This window comes from Epinephelus lanceolatus, chromosome 14, assembly GCF_041903045.1.
Source record: "Epinephelus lanceolatus isolate andai-2023 chromosome 14, ASM4190304v1, whole genome shotgun sequence".
Lineage (NCBI taxonomy): Eukaryota > Metazoa > Chordata > Actinopteri > Perciformes > Serranidae > Epinephelus > Epinephelus lanceolatus.
In genome coordinates this window covers 27,979,867-28,004,928 of record NC_135747.1, presented here as the reverse complement: position 1 = coordinate 28,004,928, position 25,062 = coordinate 27,979,867, and the positions used below count along the sequence as shown (strand labels likewise).

General features: G+C 42.3%; 1 protein-coding gene across 3 annotated transcripts in view; it reads right to left on the bottom strand.

The window, feature by feature from the left end:
* Positions 1-25,062, bottom strand: part of sytl5 (synaptotagmin-like 5) — a 67,790-nt gene that overhangs the window by 23,985 nt on the left and 18,743 nt on the right. For 2 of the 3 annotated variants that reach the window (XM_033617514.2, XM_033617518.2), the window contains exons 2-8: positions 7,457-7,811; positions 7,152-7,367; positions 5,347-5,459; positions 5,126-5,243; positions 3,863-4,006; positions 781-889; positions 545-674 (exon numbers count right to left, since the gene is read on the bottom strand). In XM_033617514.2, coding sequence (XP_033473405.2) covers positions 545-674; positions 781-889; positions 3,863-4,006; positions 5,126-5,243; positions 5,347-5,459; positions 7,152-7,367; positions 7,457-7,575 — 949 coding nt within the window. In that variant the 5' untranslated portion in view covers positions 7,576-7,811. The remainder of the gene's footprint in view (positions 1-544; positions 675-780; positions 890-3,862; positions 4,007-5,125; positions 5,244-5,346; positions 5,460-7,151; positions 7,368-7,456; positions 7,812-25,062) is intronic. The other variant, XM_033617517.2, reaches the window with a different exon arrangement.

Here is a 25,062-nt window from a genome sequence, read left to right as displayed (position 1 = left end):
TTATAGAAGAGTACGAGGACGTTAAAAATCTATCTTAAAACTGGAGATACAATGTCATCTTCAGTATAAAAAAACTGCATATCGAGTGGAGCTCCTCACTCAGCAGCTCTTTTCAAGCTAACGACACTAATCGGAGCCATCTTAAAAAGCTTGACACACTTCTTTTCTGCTGTTACTAGAGGAGATAAAGGGTCTGACACCGAGAGAGACAAAGTGGAGGAGTTTATACTTAAAAAAAGGAGGAGAGCAGACAGTGACGGGGGTGTGAGTTAATAGTGTGGTTTGTGAAGACGTGACATCGGCTCCTGATCGAAGGGGAATTTTGTCCTTTACTGTACGAGGTGCTGAGCTGGAGAGTATTTTTGCACCGCTCAGGCTGTCTAACATCACCTTTGATATAATGCTGCTGCTGCCAACACATCCTGAAACTGTGATTCAGGTATTGAAATGTTTGTGCGTGAGCTGTGAAGCTGCGAGACAACAGCAGGAGTCACGTCGCTCCAAGGTGAAGCAACAAAAAAATAACAAGAGGTGTGGGTTGTACCTGATGAAACCGACGCCCTAGACACAGAAATAGTTGGGGCACCCGAGTCCGTCCTGTGATGGCCGGGAGCTTTTTTCTCAGGCGCACTGTCACTGGAGTGTACACTGGCAACGCTCTCCGCTCCGTCAGGCTGTGAGTAAACACAAATCCAACACACCCACACTGTTAAAATAACAATATAATCTGCATAGCCCAGTGTGTCTCTGTGCGTGTGTTGGTGTGTATTCATTGCTGACCCTGACCCTCCGGTTGTCGCTGGAAGTGGAGGTTCTGTCCGGAGTTTGGGTACGCAGGTTGTTGGGTACCGTGGGCATCCCAGAGGACTCCAAGGCCACCGCACCGCCCCTGAAAACCAGCGAGAAACCAGTCATCAACATGTATTTAACACCCATGACATTCATTTAGTCTTTCAGCATCAATCAGTTAAAGTCTAGTAGGTGTGTAACACTTGTGGGAAGCAGCCTCAGGCTCTTTGACTGCATGAATAACTCTAATATAAACAGGCTGAGCTTTTAATAACTGTCACCGCCACCTCATTTAATTTTTCCTTAATGTTTATTTCTTTTTTAGTCACTGAAATGTTTTACCTTGATGCCTGAAAATGTTCCCTTTATAAACATAAGTTGTAAGTAAGTTTTAACCTAGATTCCTAAACACTCAAAATGAAAGACTCCATTCACATGTTGAGGTTTTACACTGTAGATCCCAGAGGTGGGGACTCGAGTCACATGACTTGGACTTGGGTCATTGGTAGCTTTGTCTGGTTATTTTATTTGGTGTTTGCTTTATTGGCAGTGTAATGAATGTCTTGTGGTGTGGGCAGGTAGTAGGAGGCAGGGTAAGCGCTGATGTCACACTTGGGGGTTGGTGGTATTGGCTCATTAGCCACTATTAGTCGTACCTGGAGGGAGAGCTGGGGAGGCCTTTCAGCTGAGTGGGCACGCCACGAGGGAGACGCTGGAGGCAAGATGTTCTGAAGACAAAATAGACTGAGAAAGCGTTCGCCACGCCACAATTATTCATGTAAATACACATTCACTCTGAACAACCACGGAGAAGAGCAAGCTGGCCAGCTGACTGGTCCGACGGTTTGGCAATCTAGTTGAGTCGTCTGGTCTGAGCGAGCTGGTCGCGAGGAGCAAGAGCGATGGCCCGGCGGTAAGTCACACCCCTCAGATAGGAAAGGTCACAGCCACCCAGGGAAGTCCAGGCACATTTCTCACGTCTAATGCAACTCGTAGGGAGAGGCATTAAGTTACGGGATGGCTAGCCTTAGTGGATTCCGTCTCACGAGCCTGGTTTAGCAGCGTAACACTCGTGAAAATCAAGAGACTTCAACGCAACTCGGACATTAACGCCAGTGACTCGTGACGTCAGTTGGACTTGAGCAATTTGATGTGCTGTAAATCAGTTTATTTCCCTTTATTTGCTGAATCGACTCACATCAATGCTTTTCATTACCTAGCAATAAGACACTTAACTCCCTTGATCAACTTTGTTTGAACAATCCAACAGCGTCCAATCAAGGTGCAGGAGAGAGACGAAAGAGTTAACTAGTGTTACTGAGCGCCAGTTGGAAAGAAATGATACCAAAGATAGTATAGACTATTGGGAGGTCAACAAAAAAGACGAACTGCGGTATGTAAAAGAGACATGCCAACTTCCAACTTCGTTTGACGTTTGAAGTTGCATAAAGAACTTAAGTTAAGGCTAACATTAAGACAGAGAGCTTAGCTACTAACATTTCTCTGTTGTTAATATGGTATTATATTTGGTAAAGAGCATATTATGAATTGTTAGGGACTCGAAACTAAAAGTTTAGGTCTTGGGACTTGAGCTGAAACTTGTTAAACTTGCCCATCGTGACACAGGACTTGTATTTCCGGCTCACCCTTTCTTCCCCTCTAAGGGCGGTGGCCTTGTGGGTAACCTGTGAGGGTGTGACATGTGCTTTGTGTGTATGTGGAGGGAAGCAGCTCTCTTGGGGTGTCATGGTGAAGACGCAGGCAGCAAATAGTGATGATAGTCAGCATAATTAAGTGTCTAGATGAGCTCAGGGCTGTTCGACCCCATGAGAAGGCCATGTTTGTTGTTTTGTGGTGAAGGCTGCAATAAAGCCATTGTTGGTTAACGGCACCTGAACGCCTCGCCATCCTTCCCTCTGCAGAGTGGTCCGGACCGCAAGAAGCTGGCTACCAGCTAATAACGAGCCAAGCTAAAATTAATGTTAATAAGCCAGTGTGTTCCCAACTACGATTCAGAGCTGGTAAGGTGTCACTGAGAGGAAGGTAACACTTGTGACTTGAACAGTGACTTGGTCCCACCTCTGGTAGATACTGACACAAGGCTGCACCACTGCTCAGAGAATGATTATCTAAGACTACCTGAAACCTTTTTTAAACCTGATAACAGCTTCAAAAACTGTTAACGTGAACTCTTATGAAGTTATTATATGATTGTACACGTTCTATTCATTTATTCATATGTCACACTGTGAACTTTTGCACCTCCTGCACTAAACTACCTACTTCTACTACGTCCTCCTTCTTGTTCAGTTCTTTCATTTTGTTACAGATCTACTGTGCATATTTCTTTGTATCTTTTTAGATTTTTATTCTATTTTCCACATTCATGTTTATTAAATTTTGTAGTACTTCTTTTTATTTCTATTTTCTCTTACTATGTTTAGTGTTATGCACCAATACACCAAAGCAACTCCTTGAATGTGAAAACCTATTCCGCAATTAACTGGATTCTGGTTCTGATATTAAGTTTAATTTTTGCATTTTCCATTCTTGTTTTCATTTATTCCTCAGTGGATGTTTGTGTAACTGCCCTCCCTGAAGACACAGTCTAATTATGGTTTGATCTGTAATCGTATTTCTCACAGGCAATTCGAGGGAAGTAAAGATTCCTAGTTTCCTTAATTTTGAGACTACTTTTCCTCACTTACCTCACTTCCTCCCCTCCTTTCCTCAGCACTGATTGGTTCCTTTCACTCTTTGTTCACTCATTAACCTAACTTCTTTCTTCACCATCACATGGGGTGGCAATGGTGGTTATTTATGGTGGAACGGTAGTTTAATTTAGAGCATTATTTATCCTTAGTAAGACAGACAATGTTTAATTTGACTAAGGTTTTTAATTTTGTATTTGTTTCTTTCAGATTCAAACCCATGAGTGTTTGCTCCCCCCTTTAGATTTAACTACAAGTTCTTCAGTTTGAAAATAACTGATGGCTGATGCATTCTGACTGATGCCCTGATAGCCTCCTCCTCCTTAACATGTGTTCACAGTTTACGTGGCATGGACGGATACCTGCTTGAACGTGGACTTGGAGCAGAGTGAACGCTTCGTACGCTCTGAGCATCTCCATCCGAAGCAGATTTGGCACTGGCACTGTCGACTCCGTTGTCCTGCTTCAGGTTCGAGCGGTTGCCTCTTTTGTCCAGCTTCATCCTTCTACACACACACACACACACACACACACACACACACACAGTCTGTTATCTACTGAGCGCTGGAGATATTCAGTCACATCCATTATTGCAGAGTTATTATTACACTGTCTCTCTCTGCTTTATCAAGATCATCTTAACACCACAGTTGTTTGCATTATTTTGATTAATTATTTCCACTAAGTAGGTTGTTTTCTGTCCCGTTTGTTTCTATTTTTGTTTGTTAGCAGCAGGATATTAGTTTGGAGGATGTTAGGGAAGTCTCCACAGTGACTTTAGTGGAATATGTCAACGTCTATTGAATGGATTGGCACACAACTTGGTAAAAGACACTCATGTTCCCCAGAGGATGAACCCTACTGACTGTGGTGATCCTCTGACTTTTCCTCTAGAGCCACCATGAGGTTGATTTATATATTTTATGGGTCTTTTTGCCTTTATTTGATAGAACAGATGTAGTGTGAAAGGGGGAGAGTGAGTGGGGACGACATGCATTAAGGGGCCTTGAGCTGGAATCAAACCCACAGCTGCTGTGGCGAGGACATAGTCTCTTGTACATGGAGCGCCAGCTCTATAAGGTGAGCTAGCGGACATTATTTCAGTGAGATGCTTCGCCAACTTTCTGATGGATTCCCATTAAAATTTGGTTCAAGTATCTGTTTTCACGAGAGAATGAATGAAGTCACCACGATGATAAAATCATTGCAGCTTTGTGCTATTCCGAAGTTTTCTGTCTGCATGACTCCTTTGTCTGAATCACTGTGATGCCTTCAGGAACCATTAGAGTGCAGCTAAGATGAGGGGCAATGCTATCCAGCAAAATCCAATTACCGCCGTGCTGCTTTGCCAAATGTATTTGAAAATGCATTCAGATTCTCAGTGAAATCAAATGAGCATCCACCTGATATTTTCTAAAGCCTTTGTGCTGAGGCAAGTCCTCATCGCACTGCAGGTTTCTTTCAAATGTGATTTGAGATAATGTTATCTGCTCTCTGCTTACTGCATATCCTGCGTACCTCATGTTTTCATGTTGTGTAATTCACTGAGTAAATGCTCTAATATTCAGAACAATTATGTGTGTGCATGGACATGAATTTTGCTGCTCTGTTTATCCACTACTTACCCTTTCCTCCGGGCACCGTCCACAATGTTGAGCACTGCACTTCTTTTGGATCTCGGTGTGTCAGGTATCTCAGACTCAGAGGCAGCTGACAAGTTCTCTGTCGACTTTGAGTGTGTGACTGGTGATCAGAAACAAGATCAAGAATAAAATCAGCACATATCCTACGTGTCTCAACCTCATCTTTATGGTTTGGGTGACAGAAAATTAAAGGTAGAACTCACTGATCGGGCTGTTCATAATTGTCTGTTTGATCACGTCACCGCTCGGCACTCCCTGCTCAAAGCGCTTGGACCGCTCCTCCAGGAACCACTCTCCTGTTACCACCTTCAGCTCCCTGCAAACACACCGGCCACCTATTAATGGCACATCAACACCTCAACATACAAGTTTAAATAAAAAAAATCCTCCTGAACTCTTAGGTACCATCAGTCAGTCAGTTATTTTGTGATGACAGAATGTCTGCAGGGTTCACAAAGCTAAATTTAAGACCTCTTTAATATCACATAGAATACAATTTCACAGTCAAATGCAAGATATATGGAAAACCAGTGGGGATGATAAGCAAAGAACTATTTAACATGTGCATAAAGGTATTGAACTCACATTACTGCCAGTGCGTCACAGGTGGATCTGAATAATCAGTGGAAAATGGATGGATGGATTAAGGGACTGTTCTTTATTTATCAGAGGACAGGGTGGCTGGTTTTTTTTTTTACCCTCCCTGAAGCTACAAATATTTTTCCTTGAGCCTCCCTGTGAGTGACTAGCAGAAAATGAAAAGGTTAAAAGACGAAATCCTGGAGTTGAAAAAAGCCTTGGTTTTTCACTTTTGTCGTGGATGCTGATTAGTTAGCGCAAAGACTTTACTTTTGGCCAAATGTGAAACGCGGTGAAGAATAAAGTGATCAGTATTTTAAGCTCAGATTAGTATTTGTACAAATGATGTGTCTAAAGACCGTCGGAAGTTTGAAAATCCAATGGAAATTTCAGTTAATACAGTTTCTGGCTATGATCAGTGGTGTCATTTTTTTTTAAGAAAACAGTCCCTACCCAATAAAATAAAATAAAAATACTAATAATAATTTCCACATATTCATTTTACATACAATACACTCTGTATGCTATGAGGTCTGAAAGAATAGTACTGGGGAATTTATCTATTTTACAAAAACATTTTATAACTAATATTACTGCCCACTGCAGGCTACAAAAACATTCAAGACCTCTGTAAATAAACTTTACCTCAGGCTTTATCTTAAGTAAACTTAAAATCAATGTGTGTTACGACTTTTCAGGACCTGTAGATGCCCTGGAATAAGAGTGATTGGTGAATCTACTTTTTCTACTTATCTTGAGTTTCAGTCAGTGATTTTTTATTTGTGAACTTTAGCTGTGGGCTACATGTGTAGGTGGACGGAGGATAAACATTTGCATACTATAAGCAAGAGAGCAAGAGTTGAGAAAAGTTTTACTTCTTACACTAACTCAAAACATCTTGCGGTCACAGTGTGATAAATCATGCTGGCGGCAGTGGAGAAGTTTGTATCTCTTTTTAATTGTGTGAATGTTGTTTACCTCTGGTCTTCCAGTTTCATAGATATCAGTATCGCTTTAGCTTTAAAACTTAGCCGGGTACAGCCTCTTAAAGATGGGAATGTCGGCCACAAAAAAAAAAAAAAAAATCTAAATTAGCATCCGTATTTGATATAGTTTTGCTGTTGTTAAACATGGACCTGTTTTACTCAATTCATCACGAATTTTCTCAGTTTTTGGATCCTTTGTTCACCTTGGGGGTATGCAAGAAACAAAGTTTTCTTCAAAATCTCAACGTAACATGGGGTGAGTATTTGATATAAGTAGCTTATTCCTTTAAGCCCTGTAAGAGATGACAGCACTGAAACATCTGAAGCCCTCGCAGACAAATGGAGACCAATATGGTGTCATTAACAATCTCATCAAACCATCAGGAGTGCACTGTCTGCTCAACAGTACGCTGGTTTGGTCCCTGCATGGCATCTACACTTACAAGATCTTGGCACAAACATTACATCTCCACTGCCGTGTTTTGGAAGTTGTAACGCGACAGTCGTTGCAGACACGCAGCTGACACTCCTCACAGAGATCTCCGCGGTCAAAGATGAGGCCCAAGCTCTTCAGGCAGCGAGCGCACTGTCGCTCCCCCAGCTCCTGGGGCCGACGGGAACCCTTTCGTTTGATCTCCAGCAGCTCATTCTTCAGCTTCCTGTAGGAGAGAAAGAAGAAAACATCAAGGGACATTAAAAACACTCAGAGTGAGATGAAGGTGACTTCAAATGATGCTGAAGACCTCACCGTATCCTCTTCTCCTCTCGCTTCCTCAATTTCTCGTCTTTCTGCAGCACCTTCAGAATCATGTCTCTTTCATGTTCCAGCAGATAGGAGAGGTTCAGATCCTCCCCGACCTGCTCCATTGGTCCCTCAGTCTACACACGGCCAATTATATCAGCCAAGCAGAGATGTTGCATGGAGGAAGTCAGAGAGAACTACATTATGCTGCAAAAAGCTCCTCTTCTCTGTAATCTTCTGCTAACGGTTGGGTTGTTGTGCTTTTGGCACCGGCATAGTCTGAAGTTTGTCCCTCCAGTGTGTCCTCCTCTGATCCTCCTCCTTTTTAGGTGAGCTGAGAAGACGTTACCTCTCAGGAAGCCTAGATGAGGTTACACAGACACAAGTGAAAGTCTGTAAAACATGGCTGACATTAATAACTTTTTAAAAAAGTGTTGTCGATAAATGTCCTGGGTAAATTGCTTGGGTTTTTTTTTGGCCAGCATAAAAAAACATTAATTAAAATAAGACAATGATTTACATTATTACAGGAGGAAGCACAAGTAATCAGTGGACATTTGACAGCTCTGGCAGCTTAACAACCTCCCAATTAGGCTCCAGGCCTGACATTCACAGCACAACACCAACATTTCCCAGCTTCTATTAGCAAAGCTCTTTCCCTGAAACTCATGACAAGTCTTGTTCTAACTATCTGTGCCTGCATACCAATGCACACAGATACATGACATTAATTTGGCGCTTTTGTACAAAGAGACATTTTAGCCATGCGAGTGCCGTGGCTCTAGGGACAGAAATATAAGTCTGTCAGTCCTTTAGGTAACTCAACAATTGTTGGATGGATTGCCAAGAAAGTTTCAGGGCTGGCATCGAATATTAGACTATTTGGATATTTGTTTGTTTAAAATTCTAAATAAATGTTAACCTTTTTGATATAATTTTCAGGTGCTGGAGCCTATCCCAGCTGACACTGGGTGAGAGGCAGGGTACACCCTGGACAGGTCGCCAGACTATCACAGGGCTGACACATAGAGACAGACAACCATTCACACTCACATTCACACCTATGGACAATTTAGAGTAATCAATTAACCTGCATGTCTTTGGACTGTGGGAGGAAGCTGGAGTACCCGGAGAAAACCCACAATGACACAGGGAGAGATTGCAAACTCCGCACAGAAGGGCGCCCCCATCCTGGGGTTCGTACCAGGAACCCTGTTGCTGTGAGGCAACAGTTTCAACCACTGTTCCACTGTGCCACCCAACCATTTTATCATGAGACAGTAATTTGTGCATAACCCACATTACTGGGAAGGTTGCAATCCCATGACGAATGCGTTGGTGGGAGTAAAGAAGTAAGTAGTATAACAGGACTTTCCCCCAGGAGACCAGTGTTTGTGTCCTGTGTGAAACTAATGAACTTTTGAATCATTTTCAGGTATGTTGTCACGGTGTTTCCGATTACTACGCTTTTTATTCTGGAGAGTCCCAGAAATTTGGTGCTTTAGTGATCCCTAACTGTTTATCCCCCAGCCAGCATTTATATGTGGGGCCCTTGTGAGTAGTAAATGGGCTGAAAAATGGGCCCTATGGGACTGTTCCATATTGGTCCCATGACATTGGCCCACATGGGTGGGTTAGCTCAAGTGGGCCCCAGATAAGATGCCCATTTTGGACCCATACCCACTTTGTACCCACGTAGCCCCAGCATGACCCATGTGGGGCCCACTAGGGCAGACCCACCCATGTGGGCAAGTGGTATGGGGCCAATATGGAACACACAGACAATCTAATATAGGGCCAATTTTACAGCCCATTTACTACCCACATGACCCCACATACAAATGTTGGCTGGGCCAGTGCCACAATTTCAATTTGTCTAATGCTTTAGTTTATGACTCAATACTTGCACGCTAAAGGCTGATTTATGGTAGGGCGCTTGACTCTTTGGAGGAGTGTTGCTTGATAGAAATTCATGGGCAGTGCAATGTTTTCAATTCATGCTTCGGCATAGGGTTTTAGTCGTCTCCACTCTAAAATAAGGGCATGAACATTCCCAGCTAAACATCAGCATTTTAGCATTTAGCTGACACACTACTGTACCACCAGCCTCACAGAACTGCTACCATAGCTGTAGACTCTCGTATCCCAGCTGTCCAGACACACACATCATGTGCAGTTTGGCATTCAGTATCTAACTAAAAACACTGTGACATATAGACAAGAGGAGCCAGAAATCAAACCACCATCTGTATGATTAATGGCTCTATAACATGAACTATGGCTGCCCTGATTTTGATAAATAGTCCATAGGGAACAGTGTGAAGCAGTAAAAATGTCACTCCTGCTGTAGCCGTGCTATGGATCTGCCAAGTGTCTCTGATTTTCTCTGATGCCACTGTTACTCAGAGGAATGATTTGATTTGAATGTTATACATGAACTCACAGACACAATTCTCAATCTAGCTGCAGTGCCTGATCAAGTGAACTGCCGCCAATAACCTGATTTGCAAAAGAATGGTTTTCAACCGTGAAGATCAGAAACTCATAGACCGTATCTGAGGTTATATGACACACCGAGGAGACAGACAGCATTCTGCCAGTGCTTGTGTAAATGAAGTTGGGAAATGAAAATTGAATGGAGTGGAGGGATCTGCATAAGCCCACCCCAGCCTCCTTCACTCTTTATTCATTGCAGTCTCTTTCATCCACGGTCTTTCTTCTCTCGCCTCTTCTCTTCACTTTACATGAATTAGCACTAATGAACCGGCAGACATCATCTCAGATTCATTTGCAACCAAAGGCACATCATGACATCAGTGATTATAGCATTTTAAGCTGAGCTGCAGCTGCATTGTTGCCAATGAATAGCTTTTTCTTTCACCTTTAAGATGTGAAGTGGGGATTCAATGGGTAGAAATAATAACAATTTACAGACACCTTTGCATTGGAAAGACTCAAGCTGATGAATATGAATATGGATGGTCAATTATTCACTGACTGTGGCTCCTCTTGGAGTTAAAGCGATGCTAGCAGCTCTGTCCAGCTGTATCTAGGCACACTGGTTTCCACTGTGAAAAGTTGTGGATGGTACCAATGGAACCATTCCATACCGTCCCCATTTTTGGTCCCCCCTCTGTTGGGGTACCTAGCACACAGATCAGATACTAAAAGGTGGAGCTGTGAACACTGCAGTCTGTTGATTGGTCAATTGAGGACGGTCACTCTGCTCAGGGCTGAGTTGTGGCTGGTTTTGAGGCTCATGTAACCTCTGTTCAAACTGTTTGGAGGAAACAGGGCTTTAGTTACAGTGTGGGCTCCACGCTAATGCCGACAGCTGGACAGACCATCACAAAGGGGAGGGACTTCTATGTGGCAGTTGAATCATTCATAGTAATGAACAGGGCCGTGCTGCCAGTGCTGTATCGATTGTTGAATACATCCATAGTTGCGCCTGGCAGCTCGGTGTAATGAGCATTTTTTCCTAATTTCTTTCTCTCTGACTCGCTGAGCTCTTGCTCCAACTCACTGTTTGAAATTCGCAAACACAATGAAGGACTGCCAGTTGTCCTCAGACAATCCATCTGTGTGTCTGTGTGAGACAGAGCTACAGTCCAAGTGGTCAACTGAGCCACTTCTGCAAACATTCAGAGAAGACAATATATCCTCTGAAATAAAACCAAGTCAGTGATCTGGGCTCTCAGTGGCCAGTTTATTAGGTTCACCTATCTTAAACTGAAGCAGTCTAATAAAACCGTCCTGTACCACCTTAAAAAAACAATTATAGTCAGAGATTATTTTGTCAAACTTGCGCTAAGATCTGGAATGAGATCCCACTCTACATTAGAGCAATAACCTCTGTTACACATTTCAAAGACGTATTTAAACACTATCTGATGGATGTACCTGTAACCACTGATTTAAATCCCATATCCCATTTTACTTACTTCACTTCAGTCCGCTACTCTGCATTGTCTGTGTAGCTGCCTGTGTTTTGTTGTTTTGCCTCTGTTGATTGTTTCTGTTTTTATTCTAATATTGTAATGTGTTTTTGTTGCATAACAGGAACCTGCTGTAACTTCAGTTTGAACTGTAACACACTATGTTACTTTTAATTCCTTTCCTATATAAATAAATAAATGACATCTGTTATGGACAAATAGAGAAACTCATCTTGGTATGACGCAACCTCAAAAATGAGCATATAGTTGAATCAACACCTCTCCAGAATAATTTAAAAAAAAATTAACATTATAACCTAAAGGTAGGAGCAGCACTTTGGGATTAGACTGCATTTGTTTTAGCTAAGTTAAATAAACTGGCAGGTAGTGGTGTATGTTAACAGGAAGTCAAAATGCAGATTATAACCACATAGAACATTCTGGCAGCCGAGCAACTGCGACACACGATACTCCTGACGACCTGGGCTGACTTGCACTGGGTCAACAACATCAATAAAACGAAACCAATATTTATTTGAGCTTCTACCATATTATAGTCGTAATGTGAGAGCACAACAGTGTCTCAGAGTTTGAATTGTGTGCTGCAGTAGGCGTGTGTCCTGAACAGCCCTCCCTGTGTACACATTCCTGCTGCCGCTCTCTCTGCCCTGAGTAAACACGAGTCAGGAGACAGTTAAACTTTGGCTTCTGAGCAGAGGAAACGCACTCACTTCTCAGCTCCGCACTCATAACGTAGCTCTGAGGAAAGCACAGGTGACTGAATGTGCTGTAACAGTGCAGGGGAGGTTTTCATCTTTTCCACAATGTATGTCGTTCAAACACGTAATGGATGGTTTGTCACTAAGTCTGCGCTCCACCAGGCGACATCTGGCCACAAAGCCACAGTGTGGTCTACTTGGTGTTTCGTAACTCTGTGTGGCCTTTTACCACCAGTCAGTCTGGAGTTTCCTGCAGGTGGCCAGGCTTATAGACAGCAAAATCAATCTGCCAATTAAAGACCACAGGTGTGCTGGGAGCAGCTGGGCTCCAGTTGGCAGAAAAGCAAAGTAGACATGGATGAAAAACGACTGGAAAATACATTAATTACTGAATATGCAGTGGGCGGACAGAGAGTTGAGTTTGATGTCACATGATGCCCTCAGAGCATCTTTAATACTTCCATTTCCATCCTGGAGTGTGTGAAACTCAATACTAGACTGTAATGATAAGGACAACCTAAATGTAAATAGTTTTTTATAGGGCGTAACAGCATAAGGTGACTCATTTTATTTTATGTTCTGACGTTGCAAAAAGGTTCCAGTTTGTACACCGGGTTATGTTTGGCTTTGGATGAAGCGCTCTGCAAATAGCAGACCTGTGAGGCTTTTAAACACAAGTCTGTTGATATTTGATGTTTTCTTTATCGTCAACCAACAATGAATTGATCCCACTAGCAAATATTGCGTGTGCAGCCAAAGCCTGATTTATCTAATTCCTCTTTTATAGACCTCTAAAAACTATTAAAAACACATCAATGAGCCTCATTGTTGCACTGGGTGACATGTTCCTTCATTACAGGCAACAAGGGGACAGTAGTTTATTATGAGTCAATCCCACAAACACCATCCTGCTGCTGTGAATACTCTCCAGAGCATCACGTCTGTGGCTGAGTCCCAATTGCAATTTTTATTCCTGTTTGTGTAAGGTTCGATAAAAACTACAGGGCCAAGCTGCTTAAAGGAATATTTCAACCCCCAAAATGATCGTTTCTACATTACTCACTTACCCCATGTCACCTTCGTAAAGACAGAATGTTTCAATTCACCAAAGTCCGCAATAACATAAACAAACTACAGATTGAAGCAGTGGTAGACCAGCAGCTCCCGTGTTCAGTGAGGTAAAATTACTGTTTTTGTAAATGGAGTCTGGTTTCACTTCTTTTTGTTAGCTTTTTTTGTTGGTGTTTTGCCTTTATTGACATGACAGTGGGAGAGAGAGAGGAAATAACCTCCCAGATGATGCTGGACAAACCTCGACTCTGACCACTTTTATTTTATTATTTATATACTTTATTAATCCCCCAGAGGGGAAATTCAAATTTTTCACTCTTGCTGTCAATTACACACAGGTCTGAAAGACACACATGCACAAACAGGACCTACACATGCACAAAGTGGAGAGATGTCAGAGTGAGGGGGCTGCCTTGGAGTGGTTGGGGGGTTCAGTGCCTTGACTGCAACCTTATTTTAAAACTCAGTTTAAAATCATTTTAAAAATCATTTTATCTTTGCATCTCTTGTCTGCACTTTTGCTCTTTTAATGGTGATTTTTCTTAAAAATTGTAAATCATTTAGTAATTAATTTTACCTTTTATATCTCTTTTTCTGTATCCTTTATTATGCTTTATCTTTTATTGTTTTGTAGCACTTTGGATTACCTTTGTGTATGAAATGTGCTATACAAATAAAGCTGCCTTGCCTTGCCTCAAGCCACTGCAACAGACTTTGTCAGGTGAGCCAGAGGTCAACACAATAAGTTTCACTTTGACTTCAGTTTTAAATAATAAGGTTTTAGAGACTTGGATTATACTGCATGAGTTATGCAACAGATGTTCTGATATAGTTTTGCCGTTATTAAACATGAACCCCTATGACATCAGTTCATTTAGTTTTTGGAGTCTTCGTTTACCATGGCAACGTGATCCTATCCCTCTTATTGCTACTAATATGATGCTGAGGGCAGCCTATTGCATGTAGGGGTTGACAGTAAGAATGGGTCAGTGGTTAGGTTTCTGCAAAACCTTGGCTGAGTGCCATAAATGCCACAACCGATTATTTGATGGTCTCAAACACCACTCTCACCTCCACCCTCGCCCACCCTAAGGGGACTTTTATGCTCTTTCACCTACGTCTGTTTCCTTGAGCGTCTAATAATGATGCAGATGGGTTTACATTGGAGATGGTGGAGAGAGTCTAACACAGACACTGTACGGTGCCCCTGCCGTCATTAAAGAGACATCGGGTACACTTTTTTGATGGAGGTATGAGACAGACAAAGTTTTCTTCACAAATTTAAGGTAACTTTGGGTGAGTGATCTATATACAAATGATCATGTTGTGAGTGAAGTATTCCTTTAAGAACTTTACTGAGCCTTTTTAAAAATACAACTACACTTGTGAGCCTTCTAACATATTTAGTGAACATGCAGATCCCTGCTGAATTTCAATATGACTAATGGGCTTGTAGTTTAAAGCTAAAGACAAGTCAGAAAGTAATGAAAGTCTGATTAACAGATTGTCTCTTTATAATATAAAGAATATCAAATAAAAATGCAGCTTGTGTCACAGACCTGTTAATTACCTCTGTGAACATTTCTGATGCCATTATATTGGTCTAGTGCTGCACTTTGGCGTCTCAGCATGACATGAAAATGTGTCCCCCTTGAGTAATTAGCACTGCTGTGATTTAAACAGCACATATACATAATGTCCTCTTAAGGTGTTCATTATGTCGTATTGCACTGACATTGTAATATAATAGAAACACAATATGAGTAAAAGCAGTGATGATCAGAGCTCTTTAGTGGAAATGCTGGGTTAACTGGAAGTCGTTGTGAATGTGATTTGGTAACTTGAGCATTAAGTTAGGAGGCAAATAGAGAAGCGTGCTCTTTCCTATGCCTGTGTGTGTTTTCTCCAGTTTAGTCCTACACTCTAAAGACAGGTCCAGTTGACTGTGACTTTAAAATCAGCTGTGAATGTGAATAGTTGTCTGTATCTCTGTGATTGACTGGCGACCTGTCCACAGTGTACCCTGCCTCTCGCCACCCACAACCTTCTTAAGGTTAAGTGGGTAGAGCCATAACATGTACAGTACAGGCCAAAAGTTTGGACACACCTTCTCATTCAATGTGTTTTCTTTATTTTCATGACTATTTACATTGTAGATTCTCACTGAAGGCATCAAAACTATGAATGAACACATGTGGAGTTATGTACTTAACAAAAAAAGGTGAAATAACTGAAAACATGTTTTATATTCTAGTTTCTTCAAAATAGCCACCCTGTGCTCTGATTACTGCTTTGCACACTCTTGGCATTCTCTCGATGAGCTTCAAGCGGTAGTCACCTGAAATGGTTTTCCAACAGTCTTGAAGGAGTTCCCAGAGGTGTTTAGCACTTGTTGGCCCCTTTGCCTTCACTCTGCGGTCCAGCTCACCCCAAACCATCTCGATTGGGTTCAGGTCCGGTGACTGTGGAGGCCAGGTCATCTGCCGCAGCACTCCATCACTCTCCTTCTTGGTCAAATAGCCCTTACACAGCCTGGAGATGTGTTTGGGGTCATTGTCCTGTTGAAAAATAAATGATCGTCCAACTAAACGCAAACCGGATGGGATGGCATGTCGCTGCAGGATGCTGTGGTAGCCATGCTGGTTCAGTGTGCCTTCAATTTTGAATAAATCCCCAACAGTGTCACCAGCAAAACACCCCCACACCATCACACCTCCTCCTCCATGCTTCACAGTGGGAACCAGGCATGTGGAATCTATCCGTTCACCTTTTCTGCGTCTCACAAAGACACGGCGGTTGGAACCAAAGATCTCAAATTTGGACTCATCAGACCAAAGCACAGATTTCCACTGGTCTAATGTCCATTCCTTGTGTTTCTTGGCCCAAACAAATCTCTTCTGCTTGTTGCCTCTCCTTAGCAGTGGTTTCCTAGCAGCTATTTGACCATGAAGGCCTGATTGGCGCAGTCTCCTCTTAACAGTTGTTCTGGAGATGGGTCTGCTGCTAGAACTCTGTGTGGCATTCATCTGGTCTCTGATCTGAGCTGCTGTTAACTTGCGATTTCTGAGGCTGGTGACTCGGATGAACTTATCCTCAGAAGCAGAGGTGACTCTTGGTCTTCCTTTCCTGGGTCGGTCCTCATGTGTGCCAGTTTGGTTGTAGCGCTTGATGGTTTTTGCGACTCCACTTGGGGACACATTTAAAGTTTTTGCAATTTTCCGGACTGACTGACCTTCATTTCTTAAAGTAATGATGGCCACTCGTTTTTCTTTAGTTAGCTGATTGGTTCTTGCCATAATATGAATTTTAACAGTTGTCCAATAGGGCTGTCGGCTGTGTATTAACCTGACTTCTGCACAACACAACTGATGGTCCCAACCCCATTGATAAAGCAAGAAATTCCACTAATTAACCCTGATAAGGCACACCTGTGAAGTGGAAACCATTTCAGGTGACTACCTCTTGAAGCTCATGGAGAGAATGCCAAGAGTGTGCAAAGCAGTAATCAGAGCAAAGGGTGGCTATTTTGAAGAAACTAGAATATAAAACATGTTTTCAGTTATTTCACCTTTTTTTGTTAAGTACATAACTCCACATGTGTTCATTCATAGTTTTGATGTCTTCAGTGAGAATCTACAATGTAAATAGTCATGAAAATAAAGAAAACGCATTGAATGAGAAGGTGTGTCCAAACTTTTGGCCTGTACTGTATATAGCCACCAGGTTTGAAAAGTGAAGTCAGTGTGTGAAGTGCTTTAAACCTGCATTCTCCTTACTTGATTTATTATCTCTGGAAATATTTTCCTAATGCGTTTCTGATCTCAATGGCTACTTTCAAGTCTTCTTCAATACAGCACAATGTTCATCTTGTAAATTATGGTTCTATTAAGAGTAAAGTAGACAATGCTTTAGGGCATGACTACCTTTTGACTGACAGATCTCTACCACAGTCACCTGTCAGTCAGGATATAGGCGTGGAAATGTGTACATTTAAATAGCTTTGAACTTGTCTATGGGTGTTGTGTTATTGTGTTCGGACTTTGACCATGTTTTCAGGTCATGGAATTTGACCGTAACATTTTGGGAGCAAAAAATCTCTTGTTCAGTTTTCTGTTGTACTGTAAGACACTCTAAGGTGTTGGCTGTTCATTTTGTTTAAGGGCACAGTCCCACATTAGCAAAATTAACACTGGCGAATATTTGCCTCCCGTTCACTTCCATTCAATGCGAGCAGAGGGGTGTACAAAACATTTACTTTCGGTGGCAAAGCAAATTTACATCTTCACTTTGCTTTGCATCACATTGCGTCAGGCAAGCTGCCCCACATGAGAGATGCTGCTGGGCTGGTGGTGATTCAGGACATTCATGGAACACAAGAAATGGAAAATGTTCTAATAACATCATATTTTACGTTATTTAATTCAGTCCAATTCAATTTTATTTATAAAGCCCAATATCACAATTTGCCTCAGAGTGCTTTACAGCATACGACATCCCTCTGTCCCTGGACCCTCATAGCAGATAAGGAAAAACTCCCCAAAAACCCATTTAACAAGGGAAAAAAATGGTATAAACCTCAGGAAAAGCAAGGAGGGATCCCTCTTCCAGGATGGACAAAGTAACAAAGACAAAGACAAAGTTTCAAAATGTCCACGAACCAGTGGGTTATGTCACAGTGGCTACCTCCTCTTCTTTCATACAGTCATGGGTATAAATGATGGATGGAGCCCTATAAACAACTCTACATTTTTCCCTGACTTCTCAACAACCCTGCAAATCGTCAGCTCATATTTCTCCCTCTTGTTCACTCTTAACTCCTGAACCTCAAAACGATCTCAGCTGAAGGGCAGCAACATCTGATCGGTGCAGGAGCTCTGAATCTATCACACAAACCTGTCACTGTGTGTAAATGTGGTGACTAAACCTTCCTGTGAGAGAGTAAAAGTGGGATGAACGAGGTCGAGAGAACATTTTATGGTGTATTTTTTACAGAAAAGTGGGCCACCCACATACCCCCTTTAAATTGAAAATTCATCAGCTTCGACTTCAGCTTTACTCGTTATTTCAGCGAGAGGCAGCGTGGAGGTTTTTTTGGCCTTAAAGATAGTGAATAAATCATACAGCAGCTCTTTCACCTTGTATCAGCAGATTCCTTGTCTCTCGGGAGGCTGAGGCTTTTCCAGATAATTTACCTTATCTAGCATGTTCGCTACCACACAGTGGTGACAGTGGTGTGAAGAGCAGCATGCCCACAACATTAATAAAGCATACAAATTGCCTGGTCCATGTAACATACAGCTAGACCAGTCTGTTAGCCTTCATTCTGTCTGATTTTCTCCGGGTTCAAAGCCCTTAACGCACCATGTCTTTCCTTTCCTTTGTTTTAATGTATAACCACTGAAATCCCCTGTGGTGAGGCACAGGATGTTGCACGTTTTCCTCCTGAATCATTAATGTGAGACGGCAGTAGACAGTGATGATGAGCGGCAGAGAGCGTCTCTGGTGACCATTAACCAGCAGGTCACTTCAGCTCAGCCAGACCTCCCTTTGCCTGCGGTCTGACTCCATGCACATTCACAGACAGAAAACATTAATTATTCATCAACAAAGGTCAATAATGACAGATCTCACAGCTGCTTACACCTGTGCCATGACACACACCAGAGAATATAACATATAGTTATATACTACATCTCTCTGCTTTGGTATTTTCTGCTATGAGAAGTCAGGGCTGTTTTCTGGACTCTAGCTACCTTAATCACCACCCAACATCCATGCATATCATGTGGGAGTTACCATAATTACCAGTTTACCACTGACTCATATTACATGCTCACTGCATCAACATTCAAGTCGTGATTACAACTGGGAACCTCAAATATGTTTGGTGCAATTATATGTTTTTTGCTAACAAATCCCAAAGACCAAAACCAACAAGCCAAGCAGGGAGTGAACAATGAGTTTGCCTAAAACAGCTGCCTACTGCTGAAAAAGCTGCTGGAGGTGAGACTGAACCAAAACAAAAACGTTGTGGGCTGTAAAACGAAAACAATGAGCTGATAGATGCAAATCTGCAATAATTACTTGTGGGCTTGTTGTTACAAGTGACACCCTTCACACTGCATATTTCATTTCATTGATTCTTTGTTATTATAAAAAACATTGAGTTTACAGCTGGGGTAGGCAGAAATCTGGAAAGGGCAAAATAAAAAATGCAGAATTTGAAAATACACGTACAGTTTCCCATACATTGATTTATTTAATAATATTTCAGTATACAGTTGCATACAGCTCATTCTCTCAGTCCCTCCTTGCAACACTTTCTCTCTCTCTCTCTCTCTCTATTCATCAGGCCACAAAAGAGACAAGAATTAGATAGCTAACGTTAGCCACCCCACCTCACTCCCCACCTCTGTGATCTACTTCCCTGGGAGAAAAGCAGGCAGCAGCTTGGGAGACAGCCCTTGGCAGATGTAGCAGCTCAAATTTGGTCAGCGCAACCGCCCAGCAGGCTGGTGGCCAGTGGCAGCGCCAGGTATGATCGGTGTAACAGCAGCAACAGAAAGTTTGCTAATCCGACAGGGAGTCAGGGGTGTCCAGTCCCCTGGTGCTAGGGTTTGCATTGGGTGGATTCAGGTTGCTGTGGCTGCTAGCTGGGGGTCTGTCTCAGGAGCTGAGACAGCTGAGGCTCTTGCTAAACGTGGACTTCACACCACAGCTATGAGTCTTTGGCTACTGATAGCAGAAGGCTAAATTATTTGCAACATTTTCTCACCATCTCTGAAACGCTTCGCCAATATTGACACGTGTTTTATTTTGTTTTTTGTTTATTGTCAGACTCTCCTTTAGACTCTCTTTTTGAAGTCCATCTTTCTTTTTTGGGTTACTTTGTGGGTTGCTTTGATGCCAATCCAAGAATAGCAACTTTCTCTGCCAACACATTCTCATTCCGACCTCGTCACATATTGACATGGACTTTCCACGTCCACATATGACGTGCAAGGTACCCTGGGTGCGTTGGTTGTTGACGTTCTTTGACACCGTGTCAAGTTCTGCCTGTTATATGCATTGTCTTCTTTCAAAATACACAGGAAATTTAACGTGTATGCACAGTCTCTTTCAAAATAAACGCACTACGTCGGTACAACAACGTGAATTGATGTTTTTTTTCCTTCAACAAAAAACATATGGTTGGGTTTAGGCAACAAAAGCAGGTGGTTAGGTTTCGGCAACAAAAACACGTGGTTAGGTATAGGAAAAAAGAACAGGGTTTGTCTTTATACTCTTACGAAACGCGAACGCTGCTTTCCCAGGTGAGGGTTGGTGTTTGTTGGACCCATCCACCACCCCACCCACCTCACTTGGACTCTCACTGCCTTAATTTATATTCCTGTACCGCTGCGTTTCCCCCCTATGCAGCCAAGTGCCATTAAACTATAACAGTGACCAGCCGTATATCATGCCGACGTTGAAGGACAGCTTTTTTTTGTCAGTGTCTGACACCACAAGTCATTCCCCAAGTGCCATATTTCAACGAGTGAGATTGGGCTGAAATATTCCTTTTATTAATGACTTACTATCATTTATGTCCTGCAGACTTGATGGATATGTATAAATAGACTACCAACCATTTTATACACTTGCCAAGTGAATTTTCCCAAACCTTGAAATTGTTCTTATCAATTGCTCAACTTTCATCCGAGAGAGCGGTGTTCATCAAACCCATCCACCACCCCTCCTGCCCACCCAACTTCGACATTTGCCACCTTAACTTTCATCCTTGTGCATTAAACTATAATGGCAACTGGCCGCGTATCATGCTGACGTCACAGGATGCCTTATTTCATTGGTTTCTGACACTGCAAGTCACTGCCCAAGCGCCGGATTTCGATGACGGGGTGAGACTGGGCTCTCTCTGCAGGACTCTCCACCACTGAAGCAGGCTTTCATCAAAGCCTAGTGGAGCCTTAGCATTTAATTGATTAAAGTGTTAAAATGAGTTGCTTTGGACTGCATTCATATGTCATCCTATGTCTACTTTGTTAATTTCATCCTTTTTTTACGGCTAGTGTTCTGAGGATAGTTTCCTTTTATTTCAAAGATGAAACAATTCACTCTAGATTACTAACCCAAAGATGAGTCATCACCACCTTACTGCCATTTTTTTCAATATGTACCCATGAATTATTAAGGGGAAAAAAGCAACCACTGCTTTTGCATTGCCCTCAGTGAAAGGAGGAATAACACAAGACAGCAGAACAAACTGGACTTTGAAGCCAGGCAGGGTGTTAAACGGCCTCCCTCCTTCATTCAAGCAGTAATTCCAGGGGGAAATATCACGACAATGACAGATGTAGCGATGATCAAAGCACAGCAGCACTCAGCAGACATAAAACTCAATTGCTTTTCTAAGTAAGAGGACGAGATGAAGCACAAAGCTCTTAAGATATATTTCTCCACATAAAACCCAAAGAGTCAGGCTCATCAGATTTACCAGCAGTGAGTCGACAACAGGCAACAGACTGAGAGCGCTCTTTATAAAGCAGCACGCACATAGCTTTGTGTATTTTACAACAAAGTGCTGTGAAGATTCTGACAAAGATCCATATGGTTGTTGGTGTGCCACAAAATGGTTTCCAGCTGGCACAGCTTATCTCAACTTAAAGGAAATGAAGCAAACAAGATTCATCCCACTCTATCTCAGCTGTGCATCTCTCTGCATGTAATCCACTTCCTGAGGTCGGATGTGGGAACTGTGCTCACAGCAAGGTGAAATCAATAGGCAGTCATCCTCTACACACAGAGCTGGAGATGAGACCTGGCATGGCTGGAGGAGACTGGAGAGGTTCCTGGCAAGAGACACCGCGATGGAGGAGGCAGCACTTTGAATGATACATGACATGTTTGTCCGAGTGGAAAGTATCCCTGGCTGTGTGTACTTTTCACTGAGTGGTGACCTTTCTGTCTGTCTCTCTCTTTTTCTGTCTCTTGGTTTGAAGCTCTCTGAGACACACACACACACACACACACACACACAAAACACCTAAGGGCAGATAACATATCCCCACCACTGCAGTGCACTAATAACCCTCTCTCTCAGCCTGGAGACCTGTCAGACACACTGTCCGTGTCACTGCCAATCAAGCCAGGTCCTGTCTGCAAACACTCCTCTTCATCCTCTGATCTCTCTGTGTGTCAATAACCCCACTGAAACTCAGCCACCATCCTGATTTGTCAATCAGAATCCAATTTGAAAGCCTTAATTACTTGGCTGACTCAAAGGTAATGAAGCGGCTTTCGGCAGCAATATGAATAACACCTCTGTCAAGCCTGACACCTTGCATAACAGTGACTGGCATTCTGTCCTTGCCAGATCTGGCCTTTTTGTCTCTGATTATGAGTCTACAGGGAGGGTGGGATGTCAAACTGCAGCTGCGAGCAGGGCTGTACCGAATAGCTCGCAGCTTCAGTCATAATTTTGGCATTTAAATTCTAAATCAAAATCTGTTCAGTCTTTTTAAACCTGGTGTTTCTGAGCGAGATCCTCTAAGGGCTCCTCGACAGGAAGCCATGGAAATAGAAAGTAGACTTGTAGCGGTACAGATAGGAGATCTCACTACGAATGAAACATATGTTGCATTCACATGGCATAGGGCTGACGGGAGATCATTTTAGTGGACGAGGGCAAAATGGTATAAAAAAGCAAAGTTGGCAGATTATTCCAGCGGTGCCATGCCATTGTTCCAATGGCCTAAAATTCAGCCTACCTTTTCTCCTTGTGTAAGAAAGCTTTGTAACATCAGCTTGTAAATTCCATAGCAGAGGATGGCAAAGAGTTAAAATATTTTAACTTTGAATGGCGATGCCGGCTTCTGTTATCATTGCCATATCGTCATGCATGTTTCGTTTTACAATCCTGCCATTCTGTTGGACTGTTTGTTTGCTTTTACCCATGCCATCCCAAAAGTGTTGTCCATCTGCCATCTGCCTAATTCCATGTGAACGCAGCATTAATGGCAAAGGTTAGGTGGGTATGGTTTCCTCACAGGTTGGTGGTCTTGGTGGTGATCTGTTAGCTCCCATGCTGAAAACAAGCTGGGTTATGTTACAGTTACAGCAAATTCACTTGCGGCAGGATGTACTGACCGGGTTAGCCTGATGGGTCGATCACTCTGATGACTCACTTTATTCATTTTATACTCAAACGAGTATTTTACTCTAGGATTTTTTTATTTTGTGGGTGATGTCATGAAATATGAGGACAGACACTTGAAGCTTCATTCAAAATCTTCCATGGAAGCTTTGATTGAAAAAAAAAAAAAAAAAAAAAAAAAACATTCAGTACTGACCTAGCTGAGAGAAAGATCGACCAGAACAGCTGCCAGTCCTTTGATCTGATTCCTAAACTCGCTGTCTACATTTTTTCAGAGGTGAAGGTCGACTTTGAAACAAACTCTTTGAGATTCTGAGGGCAAAAGTGTTCGTAGCTGCTCTGAACAGCCTCACTAGAAGCTGGAGGATGAAAAGCCGTCCGTCACAGAGAGGGCCGAGACACAATAATCACTCAAATGGGGATAACATCACACACTTTCTGACGTCTCTCCTGAAAGGCATTCACGGTGTTGCACTCTATTGTAGACACGAAAAGTGACAAAAAATAGTTGTGTGGAGAATAACAACAAAAAATAGAAATAGGCTTGAGTTCAAATCCTGCGTACTTTCTCACCCCCACACACCTGCACAATCACTGCACAGAGAGGGTGTCATTGTTGGATTATTGGTTGCAGAAAGCTACAAAAACTGTCAGATATAAAGTGTAAGTATGCCTCAACTGAAGCGCTCATCGGATGGCTGAACACTGTCTGAAATCCCACACCTTTCCAAAGTTGGATGCTGCTTATAACTTTTCAAACACAAACATTCACGCCAACTCCCCACAGTAATGGGCCAGCTGTGTGGAGAAAGTGAGCAGGGTTTGAACATATTTCTTAAACTCACTGTTTTAATTCCTCACAGAGCTACTTAGATCAGTTGTTTGTGTTCAGCCAAGTGAATCACTTTGAGGACAGACTGTCGGAATGCGTGCACCTTCATCTGTTTGACTGACTATCTCGTCTTCACCCTCACTATGTTAGCCGGCTTTTTGCCTCTGTCTTTATCCGTGATTGTTCAGAACAACATGAATTTGGATTGATTGATTTCAGATGTACTGATGTACAAGCACACTGATACCTGCAGCCCCACCCAACTTTGACTTTGGACAAGTGTGGGTGGAACGAACAAAAACTTTGAGAAAAGTGACGATAACAAACTTGTGGAAACGTGTGAAAAATTTGAAACACATTGCTGTAATGTTTCCTTTCAGCAGCGGTGGAAAGTACGTATCTGAGTACTCTGCTTTGAGTACAGTTTCACGTATTTCCATCTCACGCCATTTTATACCTAATTTTAGAGGAAAATATTATTATGACATGTTTACAGCCTGCTCTTTATAGCTAACTTCCTCCTTCATGACAACTGCACGCTCCTCTACAGCTCCACCCTCTTGCCTAAATATGGTGACTTCTGGCTCCAAAAAACATGATGGCAACGATCAAAATGCCGAACTTGAGAGGAAGTCTACAAACCCATTGGTGACATAGCTACATCCATTATTATGCAGTCTATGGATAGTATATAAAAACAACACTCTAAAGGGACATTTTTCTGCATTTAGTTAATATTTTTATTATATTTTAAGAAGCCTACTTTTAATTAAGTAACATTTTCAATTCAGGACTTTTCAAATGTCAAAAAAAAATGTCTTTTCTAAGGAATATGTCCCTTAAAAAGTCTGACCTCGACGATACTGGCCTGTATCTCTGCTAAGTTTGTCACTAAAATC